This window comes from Condylostylus longicornis, unplaced genomic scaffold, assembly GCF_029603195.1.
Source record: "Condylostylus longicornis isolate FDR11 unplaced genomic scaffold, ASM2960319v2 ptg000004l, whole genome shotgun sequence".
Classification (NCBI taxonomy): domain Eukaryota; kingdom Metazoa; phylum Arthropoda; class Insecta; order Diptera; family Dolichopodidae; genus Condylostylus; species Condylostylus longicornis.
The window spans coordinates 14,677,688-14,690,606 of record NW_026577973.1 but is presented as its reverse complement, the minus strand read 5'-3'; the positions used below and the strand labels follow the sequence as shown (position 1 = coordinate 14,690,606).

The 12,919-nt window shown below is 25.5% G+C and overlaps 1 protein-coding gene across 1 annotated transcript; it reads right to left on the bottom strand.

Annotated features, from left to right (window-relative positions):
• Window positions 1-402: 402 nt before the first annotated feature.
• Window positions 403-12,601, bottom strand: LOC129609418 (unconventional myosin-Ib). The gene is made up of 21 exons (XM_055521325.1): window positions 12,476-12,601; window positions 10,180-10,357; window positions 10,008-10,123; window positions 9,878-9,948; window positions 9,517-9,818; window positions 8,412-9,434; window positions 8,291-8,354; window positions 7,990-8,067; window positions 7,837-7,931; window positions 7,625-7,772; window positions 7,456-7,557; window positions 7,141-7,364; window positions 6,811-7,064; window positions 6,617-6,753; window positions 6,139-6,545; window positions 5,930-6,079; window positions 5,213-5,544; window positions 5,025-5,160; window positions 4,810-4,962; window positions 4,054-4,181; window positions 403-3,987 (listed from the first exon to the last, which is right to left on the bottom strand). Exons 2-21 carry the CDS (start codon window positions 10,282-10,284, stop codon window positions 3,864-3,866), a joined length of 4,149 nt encoding a protein of 1,382 aa, XP_055377300.1. The 5' UTR covers window positions 10,285-10,357; window positions 12,476-12,601; the 3' UTR covers window positions 403-3,863.
• Window positions 12,602-12,919: the final 318 nt, after the last annotated feature.

The window sequence follows — 12,919 nt, the reverse complement described above, 5'->3', positions numbered from 1 at the left end:
AAAAAGAAAATAATTTTTTATATAAAAATCTTCAAAAAAAAAAAATTAGTCATATGAAAAATCATGATTTTGAATAACACAGATGACCCTCTTACGCTTATTATATTTAAGTGTTTTTATAAATAAAAAGATATTTCAATTAAAAAATATTAATTTTAAATAAAACTCGATTATATTTAAAAATTATACAATTCGTTGTACCTATAGCACAAAATATATTTAGCTAAATATAAATAGATCAAATTTATTAGATAAATGGACATAGAAACTGAAAAGGCTCCAACTATATTTTTTTTAATAATTTTTTGTACTACTTTTTTTTTTATTATTATTTAACTCCAAGTTTTGGTTAATTAAGACCTTATTCTTAGAACAATTTAATTTATTTGTTTAGGAGTTAAAAGAATATGAAAATTGTTTTTGAGTTTAAATAAATATTTCTTAATTTTCTGATATATATTTATATAATATATATATGTACATAAATTGATTTTATTGAATTATATGCATATATATGTATATATGTATATAAAATTTTTATATCAGCATAATTATACATATATGATATATATAATATATTTTATAAGATCTTATAGCTATTTTAAAAATTCTTTAAAGTGCAACGATATATTTTTTTTTTTTTTAATTTTAATTTTACTTATTATCTAAGAGTTAATAGCATTGCAATAGAATATTTTGCCTTATCAGGAAGGGAATATTTATTAATAGTTTCCTTTTTTTTTTGTACAGGCCACTGTTTTTTTTTTTTAAGTGCAAAACTTTTCAAATAACAAAATACTAATTACAATGACAAAACATAATTTCATTTGATTTTAGAATACTAATTTTAATAAATAAATTAATACTGGTGGAATATTTTGTTGGTAAAAATTTTATTTAAAATTCTCAGTAGTATAGTATAGTATATATTTGCGGCTTCCAAATGTTCAAAAACTTTCAATTTAAAACTTGTATTGTAACAATAAAAACAATAAAAATTAAACAATTATTTGATTTTAATTATTAATTGAGGATAAAAAAATCTAAACCATATTCAAATTAATATTATTTAATGTTGCACACTATACTCAATTTAAAATTTCAAGAACAATATATTATTTTAGTGAAAAAAAAAACATTTTTTAGTAGGGCTTCCGCTTAAAAATTTGTAATATGAAATTCTTAAAAGTAGTTTAGATTGTAGCAGTTTAGATGAAAATTTAAAGTCAACTTTTGAAATGGTATTTTGTGGATGATATGCTATAATAATTAATAATTTTAATAAATGCGGCGCCTGAATATTAAAAACACATTGCAAATACCATTTACATTTTATGTATGTACTTATGTTAAAGACAAGTTTCAAACGAAAACAAAAGAATTTTCAATATTGTGCAAAATGAAATAGAAATTTAATGTAATAATTTTTTTGTTTTACTTAGTGCTAAAAAATGTTATCTAATTTATATATTATGAATGTTCTTATTAACGTATATATGAATGTTAACTTACACGCTATTCTGAACAATGGCACATAAGATATTAATATTAGCTTTGAAACCACTAACGTTATTTCTTTAAAATTATAAAAAAATTTTTAAGAATAAAAATTGAAATATTTTGTTTCAATTCCCTGAAATAATTAAGACTTTTTATTGATGTACAATTAAAAAAAAAGAAGATTAACACTTCTAAAATTATAATGGAAGAACCGACAACATTATGAGTATTTTATTTAAATATGAAAATTTGAAAACATAAACTCTTTATTTGCATAAATATAAAATTATTTTTTTGTTTTTAGTTTTTATTTTCAGTATTTGTTGTCATTAAGAAATGTTAAAAAGTTGGCTAATATTAATTTGGTAAGAAAACTCTAGATAACAATAAATTAAATCATAAAAATTTAATTTAAAAAGTAAATATAAAATTCACAATGAAGTTGTTTACCGAAAATTAGGAATTTAAAAAAAAAATTTAACATTAAAATATTATGGATATGGTTGCCCGTAAACAATTTTTAAAAAGCAAACGAATTAGTCCAACAATTTCTTAACATCTCGAATATTTTTGATTTCAACAACCAAGTTAATCTAACCCAACTCTAGCTTAATTCTATAAAATGAAATATTATAAATAATCAATTAAGTTTCGTTATTAAAAACTAATTTTCTTTAATTATATTTAATTTTTTTTGCTTAATTTTATTCTTAGCTTACAAATCATTTTTAGTTTTTCGTATATAATATAATATTATCATAGTTAACTACATTACAAAATATTTTTGATTTGCACATATTAATATTTTCTTATTAAAAAGGAAAACATCTTCTTTAGTACCGATATGTTATAAAACTTTTTTTTTCGATTCTTCCAAAAATATTTGTCTTTTTTTTTCATTTAATTAAAAACAATTAAAACAATTTAATTTTCATTATTTTCCTAAATTTCGGTTATTGATTTAAAAAAAAACTTCTCTTATTATTTTTGATTAAAATAAATGATTTAAGCTTTTCATGAAAAAAATGCTTCTTCATGAACTTTCAATATTTTTTTTCTTAACATTCATTTTTAGTTTAAATGCCAACAGATAAGATTCAATTAAAATAAAAATTAATTTTTTATTTAATAAAAAAAAAAGCATTATATAAATGACCAATAAATTTTTTATTCAAATTTGTATTTTTACTAAATAAGTTTTCTATATAACTTTCCTTTCCAAGATGATTTAATCTTAGTGCAAGATTTTTTTCATAAATCGATTGGAGTTAGTTCAATTACTCTAGGAGCAGTTTATTATCGCAATCGGTTCTGATCTTGCAACTGTGGTAATTTCAGTTATCACATAGAAATCTCACTTACATAATTAATAAAAGATCTTTGACAGCCTTTTTTAACATTTTGTTAAGATGTATTTATAATAGTTTTCTAAAATACTGTGTTTTAATAGTATGAGATTTTTTCGCCATTTTATAACTGGCGTACTAACACTGTTGAAATGCTTTGCATAGAATTAATATATGTATGTATCTATTTTTAATATTTTATTTTCAGTAGAACAATTTCTTCGATTAACAATTTTATTTTTATATTATATGCATGCCTATAAATATATAAGTATATATGTATTATACTAGTTCATAAAAATATTTCATACGATATACGTTGAGCAGTTTTTATTTTACAAAGTATTTTATCTATTAAGGGGGAAATGATTGTCAAATATTGGGAAAGAAACAACAGTAAAAACTATATTGCAAATAAAAATGGGTAATTCTATTAAGGATAAATAGAAGGAATATAGTGCCAACAATTTTGACTACACTCTTTCTTCATTAATTGCCAAATTTGAGACTTTATTTCTTATTTTATAATAAATATTTAATTATTGATTTTGATTAATTGTGATATGAATAATGCCTCTTTATTATTGTCAATTTAAATTTTTTTATAGAATTTTAATTTTTAATTGATAATTATCCAAATTTATTCGGCCATATGATCATATGATCATTTAAAAAAATGTGAATTAAAATATTTGTGTAGTAAAATTCTTTTGCTTGTGTTATTAAATTAGAGTTTTAAATATTATGTTATTTTACATTTGCATTATTTTAAAATTTTTTATCAAAAAATTAATTTTCAGATAAGTAATTCTTTTTAATTTTGTATTATAATTTTGGCATTTACAGTTCATTCATTTATAATTGGCCAATTAACTTTAGGTACATTTGTTTTTTTTTTTTTCATTATTTGTTTTTTTTTTATTTTCTTCTATATATAAATTTCCTAAGTTGTATTTTTTTTAACTAAAGTTATATTGAAAATTAGCGCTTATGACATGAAAAATAATCAAATGAAGATCAAACAACAATTTCCATTCGGTTCCCACGCCTCGTAACTTTTGGTTGTCCTTGGGGTAATTCAGAAATGCCGCCATATTTAAATGTAAATATGACAGTTTGTTGTCCAAAATTTGCTTCAAATCTTCAATTGAAAAAAAAAAACAAAAGTTTTAAAAAATTTCTCAAATGTTTTTTTTTTGTTATTTACTCTGTACTAATGTGTACATCAGGGGGTTTCCCTGTTGCATTTTGAATAACTAAAAACATTTTTGTGACAATTTCAATTACATGACCAGTTTGAAATACAAAATCTCCTTTTTTTCGGCCAAGTTCCGACTGAAATAAAATTTCATCATTAAAAATCTAAAGGAGTTTATTTTAAATTTATAAAAATTTAAAAATTTTAAACTAGTTTACTTATGTATTTTGAAACTAAATTACTTTACACTACAAGGTAATTAAATTCCATTTAAAATTAAAAGGTATGTAGTTTTTCTTTCAGAATCAATTAAAAACGAGACATTGCTACAATCTACAGTTTCATTTTTTGGATTACCTGAAAAAGGCAACCTGATGGTGAATCAGACGAACATTGATGATCACTAGCACAATAATGATCCTAGTTTATTTTATTTAAATGTTGTTTTGGTGATTTAGTTACAGAATAGGGAAAATATAGAAATCAATACGAATGTTTTATTTATATAAAAAATTAACACTTATTAGAATAGAATGTGATTTGTAAAAAATTGCTTTATTTATTAATATGATATGCAAAATGATTTAAAGAGAATAGTTTTGTAACAATAATTTTTATTTGTTTAAGATTCGAAAGTTTAGGATTACAAAAAAAAAGCCTAAAATTTGCTTACCAATACATTAAAAACAATAAAATTTTAACAATTTAAATAAATTTATCAAAGCGATATATGATTGTGCCATAATATTGTTTTGAAATACTTACAGCTTTGACATGAAAAACAGCAATATCATCCAAATATGGACTTAAAGACATCCGATAAATTTCAGCAGCAGGCACTCGATATTTGACTTGCAGCGTTCTTTGATCTAATAACAACATTGACGAAGTTGACAATACTAATAATATAGGAACAAACTAAAAATATGCAAAAGAAACGAAACTAAATATTTGCTTAAAAAATTAAAAAAATTTTATACTTTGCCATTTGATCGTGTGATTTTATTTACAATATCTGCAAACACGACATATTGGTCATTGGTTTCCATACAATATTTTTTCCATTGCAAATTATGTCTTAGCCGGACATAATCACCAACAAACGGGTGACCAACACTGTAAAATAATGTTTTGTTATTGAGCAAAAATACGAGTTTCAAAAATTAACCTTCTTGGATATGATGCTTTTCTATCTTTAAATATAATGCTAGCTGTGACTTTCTCCCTCATTCGATTTCTTGATGTCTGATCAAATGATCTACGATATATATAACAGCGCCATCTGTGATATATGCTCCGCAACAAGCGACTAGTTTCTAATAAAAATTTTGGTGCAGATGGCCATTCTAATGATAATGGACTTAATGTATTAGGTGGAAGACGTAACGGTAATGTTAAAAAATAATTTCGTATTCTCCATTTACGATAGTAGTCAAAAATTATTTTAACGGCCCATTCCAACTGTTTCTGATACTTCATTGTTCGATATTCGTCACGAGCCTATAATAAATACAAAAAAAATTAAAACATAAAGGACACATACTTTTGAAATTATATAAGAACATTAAACATTACAAGCTTTTACAACAACTACTATTAACTTTAAACTAGCAAACCCAAATTTTTGTTTTCTGTTAAGACTCACAATTTTGTATAGGCTCCATAAGTGTCTTCTGCCTGTAAATGGTATACCAAATCGACATTCCTATACGATAATTTTATAAATTAAAATAAAATAACAAAAAAAAAAGAAAACAGTGATAAAATAAAAACATGCTTAGAAAAGGTGCATCAAAAACACACGAAATTCTAATTGAAATTCTAACGCCTTATACAAGAAATATGAAAACTCATAAATCACAAAAATTAAAAACCGCATATTTACCCTCCACGTTCTCCAGGCACTTGAAATAATTATTTGACTTTCACGTAATTTCTTGAAACTTTTCCTTCTCACGTACATTCTAAATGTCTTTTGTATGAGAGTAGCTAAATCGTCTAACCTTGTTTTACGGAACTCTTCCAATTCGTAAATCTAGTTACAAACATGTTATGAGGCAAATTTACTTAATAATCAATAAAAGTTGCACTTACTGTTCTAGGACTGCGGACAAAAACATGCTTCGACCCAATCGTAAATTCAGCTGATGGCAATGGTACGCTTCGTATTATCAGCGCTATACCTTCAATGGTACTCCCATGAATAAAATGCGGCCATGTTAAGTTATTTAATAGTTTATAACGATTAAAAAATTTAGCGTGGGTTAAATGAAAGCAATGTCCATTACGACATAAGTTAACTAGAGGCATCAAGCTCATATAACGAACTTGGTGTTGTACCAAAGCCATATCGAAAACTCGTGGTTGCTTGGTTTCATTTGGTTTTATACAAAAGACGTAATGGTTACGCCGATTTTTAACGATAGACAGTAAAGTTTGTAACTGAGTTCGTAAGTTTGAACTTAAACTGGTTGGCTTTTTGGATGAACGTTTGGGATTGCCTAAAAATCAAATAAAATTAACGAAAACGAAAATATTAAAATATATAAGAGACCAATTGAAAAACAATTACCTTCTGGAAAAAGACTTTGTACTAAGGACAATTTACTTTGGTATAATCCGCCACTAATATTTTTTGGTAGAGTATCAGAATTTTTTTCCAAAAATCCTTGAATTGAATAAGTTACAACATTTCCAAAATGACGAATTCTAAAAAATCATTGAAAGCGTTTTTATTTAGTTAAAAATATTTCTCAAATATCTCACTTGAATGACATTGATGTTTTTGTTGGACCACATGTTAAAAAATTTGGGTGCCCGGCACAACATTGTTGTATTCTTACAAGTAACGCTTCATCATTGTTTATGTGCGATTCATTTAACAAGCTCAAAATACCATAATTAGGTTTATCAATTAATTCACATATTGTTTCATTGTCAAAGAAATCAATTCTGTTCCATTCTAAACCCTCTCTAATATAGAGCTCTTGCTCCAATTTTAATACATTTTGAACAAAATGCTAAAATTATTTATATAAAGTTAAGAAGGAAATAAAGAATATGATAAATATAAAAATAAGGGATATGATAAATCACCTGATGTATTTTTTCCATACAATAGTTTATTGTAAATTGTTCAAAAGAATTTAATTCTAAAATTTCAAAACCATAAAAATCTAATAAAGCTAAGTTTTTTTCTCTCTGATTAGATTTTAAAGTCTCATTAATACGATTAACTAGCCAAGTAAATAATCGGCTATACAATGATCTGCATAACGTATTACGTATTGATGACGCCTGTCTGGCATCCAATTCTGAACCTAAAATAATAAGGAAAAACAAAAAACAATAGGTGTTTATTTGTTAGAAACAAGCATACGATTTTGCATTAAAAAGTTACTGATCATTTACCGTTATCTTCATGTCCTCTAGCACATGGAGTATTAGCTCTAGTAAGGCAATGTAATAATATATTTTCATCCAAACCCAAAAGCTGGGCTGTTTCTTCTAATTCTGTATTGAGAATTTTTTATTCATTCTATTAATATATTTTTAGGTACGAATTTCATTTTTATATTACCATAATCATTTGAAACCTGACATCCTTCCGTTCCATCAATATTCGTAATAGGGACAAATATGAAATTCCCTAATTTCAACACCACAGCTAAAACTCGGAATATTGAAATAATTTCTTCCGATGCTAGGCCGATAATTTCCAATGATTTCTGCAACGATATTGGGCCATTTAGTAAATAAAATTTCGGTTAAGAATTTTTAACATTTAATTACTTTAGAAAATAAAAAACAGGCTTTATCATCTTCGGTTGCTGAAGTATTTTTCAAAAGTTCATACTTTTCTATGTTCCGATACAATTTTAAAGATTCTTGAAAAAGAAATTATGTTATTTTTTTATCAATTTTATAAATTTATGTTAGTCTTACTCAAAAATTGTATATCAGCACCATGTAGTAACTGATAGAATATATGAAAATTCCTTTCCCCATTATTAATATTTGTTACTCGAGTCTTAAACAAGAAAAAATTTTAAAAGTTAGTTTGATATTATATACTTTCGAAATAAAGTCAAAAACAAAATATTATAGCGTTTATGAAAAATTCATCACCAAAACTTGATACCTTTTCTAATAAATCTGGCAGCATTAAAATAAAATTGAAAATGTTGTATTAATCAAGTAAAAAAATATTGGATTGATATAAATTTTTCATCTGTCTATTACTTACAGTGTGTTATATGGATTCCAATTGGATCTCCTCTAAAATCAATTTCTATATCCAAAAACTTTCCCTTTAAAATAATTTAATGTTAAATAAAAAGCTACTTTTATTACTATCATTAACTCACATATCGACTTGAATTGGAATTTTTTGATGTTGTTGCATTTCCCATAGCTTCTAAAAATACCGTTGCGTTTATTACACGATCTCGTAGTTTTTGTACTTTGCTCGTTTCCAGCCAATCTTTATGTAAATAAATATAACTTGGATTTCCTGATACCTTTGTTTTAGACGTTGCTTGTTCGCGCTCTACAAATTTCAATCCCAATTTGTGAGCATCAATCAAAGATATTCTTGACGATAGTCTGTATGGGTCCCCATGTACAAACGGAGAATTACTACAGGCACTTCTAATATTACTACCATCCCGACTACCATCACCCATTGATCCATGTCCAGAAGAAGATAACTGTTGCTGTTGCTGCCGGCATAAATTAACACAACTTCCACGGTGCACAATATTATGAGAATCAGTTATTGTATTGCGCATTGTTGACTTCAATACAGTAATCGGTATTGAAGTTGTACTACAATGTATACTTGCTGTTGTTGTATTTGTATTTGAAGATAAAATTGAGCTTTGACCGTCATCATTTATTTCTAAACTCTTTTGACGTAAGCACTTTACGTGATGAACAACATTTCCGCTATCTTTTGAGCAATTGTGTTGGTGAGGTAAAGATTTTGAACGAATTTCTTGCCCTAATAATGATTTAGCGCAACACGCATTCATACTAGTTACAGATTTGTTTGGAACAATAATGACATTTTCATTGTACTTGCTCACAGGCGTGGCTGTGACTGCTAATAATGATGAATTTTTCGATAAATCACAACTTGATTTCCTCAAACAATAATCAACGGTAGTTAAAGTTTTTGAGCGGCCCATTGAATCAATATGATTATGCTTGAAGCAAGATTTTGGCACTATGGCGTTCGTGGTTGTTGGAGTTGTCATGGTAGCTATTGATGTTGTAGATGGATGATGATATTGCTTTGATAAACCAATTGATCCACATTGTGTAGATATATTTTCCGAACTCTTGTGATGTGAAAAATCGAAATCTACCATTTTTTCTCTGGAGTATCTCTACAAAAAAATTTGGTATTCAGCAATTAAAACGAAAAAGTTATTGTATTGATGTTTCTAATTTATTGTATTAATTACTTACCTTGCTTGAAGAACGATCTGAACTTTCTGACCTAGCTTTTAACAAAACATTTACAGATTTGTCACTTAAAACTGGTGATTGATTGGGTTTTGGTGTCGAAGGCCTTGAATTCGATCGGGAATTTGGTCTTGAATTAGATCTTGAAGTTTGCCCACTATGACCACTATTTGCTGGACACGAACTTGAACCCCGTCTTCTACCACAATTTTGGTGTTTTATTTTCAATCTATTAGTTTCTTGAATTTGTGTCAAGAACTGCAATATCATTTTGAATGACTCAGTCTTGCCTGAACCACTCTCACCTATTTAAATGAATGTTTTGAATAATTATTTTGAACTTTTGGTTTGAATAAAAGCTTGCCTGTCAAAACGACACATTGATCTTCGCTTTGATTTGTCAATGATTGATAAGCTAAGTTTGCTATTCCGAATCTAAAAAAAAAAATTTTTTTAAATAAAATACAATTTATCTATTCAATACTTTTATTTACATGTGCGGTGAAAGTTGAAAAATCCCTTTATTTCCATAAGCATGAACAATATCAGGAGAGTAATGTGATAACTGTCGATAAGGATTAATTGCTACCAGGGATGTTCCAATATATGTCTTAAAATTTTGTTTAATACTTAATAATTTTAAAAATAAATTCCATCAAGGCTTACATATATATGATCCCGTTTGTAGCGTTGATGTAAATTACTTATGAAATTGTCTTCAGATATATTTTCAAGTAAAACGGAATCCCAAGTACCAATTTCTTGTTCCATTTTAATTTTTTATGATGATATAACTGATGATGATCCTTTTTGAAAACTCGAATATTAAAGGAAGACACCATTCCTGAAATAAAAATTTCCTATAAATAAAAATTTATTTCATATAGCAGTAAATCATTTTAAATAACACTGCATTTTTTAACATACATATATGTGTGCATTCGAGTGCAAGGGTATTATTTACCATTAATTTATAATAAGCAATCTCAGAACATGTACAATTACCCTACCCTCCCTGTATACATAAAATTCAATTGAATTTTATGTATATAATTATATCAAATGCAGGAGCAATCAAACAAGTGTGTTTTTAGTGATAGATACTTCACATAAATAGAAACGATTTTTTTTCGTTTTCAACCCTAGGTAAGTGAAGCTATTTTTTTGTTTTTTTCTCTCAATTCTTTAAAGCTATGTATTCCAGGCCCTTTGAAAGATAATAAAAAAAATACTCTATTCAAAAGACTACCTTTTGAATTAAATATTTCCTATTTACACCGCATTCTGAGTCATCTCAAATTTTCAAAACAAAATAAGAGAAAAAAAATTGGGTAGATACCTGATGGAAATTTATTATTTTTTCAAATCTATTAAACTACAAAAAGTTTGGATTCAATGAACTAGACAGAATGTATTTTAACATTTTCATGTGACACGAAAGTCTTTTGTTTGAGGTCAATCCTTGTTTACATCAATAAAATTTGCATGAAAAGGTACGTTCCTATTAATTTCTTTAGAAATTGAATATAATACTGCATCATTTTTAATGCTGTATTATGCACTAATGGTTTATTTTATTGAAATCTGCTGCACCATTGAAAATTGAAAAATTTAGATATCTTAACGAAACTAAAAGAAAAGGCAATTTGATTCAAAACAAGGAAGAATAAAATTACATTAAAGCACCAAAAGTAAATTGAAATTCAGCTAAGATAAGTTGATGAAGTTTTTTGATTATTGTATAAAGTAAATTAAATATTTTAAATATCTAAGTATAGGTACATAAGTAGACAAATGCCTGTTTAACAAATCACATTCCAGAATTCATTTCACATTCAAGAATTCAAAATCACATTTCAGAAGTTTAAGAAGTTACAAGTTACATCACAGAAGTTTAAACTATTACAAGTTGTTTTTTAACTCTTAGTGAAATATTTAATAATATTATGTTTACTGATTATAAAATTGCGCAAATTGGAAATAATTGGTTCAATAAAAATCTGTTAAATAGGAAGAAATAATTGCCTCCATTAATTATATTTTATTGCCTCCTTTATTAAGAATTTATTTAAAATTTACATAAAAGATTTGAAATTTTTTTTCTGATTTTTTTTTCTGCTTTGTGCATCAAATTTTAAGTAAAAGAATTTTTATCTTTCTTTTTCTTTCCAATTCACTAACACAAACAAAAATTTCTATAGCGAAAAGTTAAAGAATTTTATTTTCTTTATTATGGAGTATACTGCCTCAAGTATTAGATAATTACCACGTTTCTCCCTCGTCTTTTAAAAAGTAAATGATTATATTCTCAATAAGTGTTCTTCATATTGTATAATGTATATTATATGTGTGTACACTTTTTCAAAAACATAAAAATGTATGTGCATTTAAATATGGATAACAACAAAATAACCATTAGGCTAGGCATATATTAAGTGCTTTAGTATTAACACATTATTTAAGGTCATTATAATCTCGGAATCACATCTAACTTGAGACTAACAGAAAAATTATTAAAATACAAAAGAAAAACAAGGGGGTAATCACCACCTCTTTTATTAAGTATCCTTCACCGTGATTTTAGATAACGAAAATTCTTTTAAAAATTTTATCTATTTCAGTTTATATTCTATCAAACCACACATACATTATATCACAAATCTTCATGTTTATATTACTTTTAGCTTTGCAAAAATAAAAAAATTATTTAAAATATTTCCCTAAGTTATAAAATTTCATTAGTAAATTATCGATTAGCACTTCCTAGTAAAATTTTGTCAGTGTTTCATTCCTTTCTAGCCTTCATATACTGCATCGTTTTTTAAGAATTAACTTATGCACTATTTTAAAACATTTTTACTATTTTAATTAAGATTTTAATAATTTTTTTTATATAAATTAAATTTTAAATAAAAATATTGCGCAAGTATCACTTATGGAAAATTATTTTTTCTTTACCCACCAAAATTAACTGATTAATCAAAGGATTTAAATTTTACTCATTATAAAATTATCTACATATGAAATATAATTAAATAATGTTTCCCACAAAATTTCAACGCTAATTTAGCCATGAATATTATTTAAATTATGAAAGTTTTTAACTATATTTCTATTACTTCTTTTCACTTATGACTGACAGGCCATATTGAAAAAAATGTATTGGTAAATGTCAAAATGAAATAAGATTTTGAAACTTTTTAAGTCAAATTAAAATTTTAATAGGGATGCCCAAAATAATATATATCGAAATTCTTGTTTAATCGTAAAAATTTCTTTGTGTTGACATTGTATTATAATTGCAGTTGCAATTTTATATAACGAAAATGCGCAAATATTGATTTATAATTTCTTAATCGTCTTGCTTAAATTTTAGTTGAATGATAATTTGTAAGCATAAAATAGT

Coding starts and splice junctions, on each gene's coding strand:
- LOC129609418 (XM_055521325.1), bottom strand. CDS start 10,284: ATGGAACAAGAAATTGGTACTTGGGATTCCGTTTTACTTGAAAATATA. Junction 8,068..8,290: donor TGGAATCCATATAACACACT/GTAAGTAATAGA, acceptor TTAAGACTCGAG/TAACAAATATTAATAATGGG. Junction 5,545..5,929: donor GTGCCTGGAGAACGTGGAGG/GTAAATATGCGG, acceptor TATTTATTATAG/GCTCGTGACGAATATCGAAC.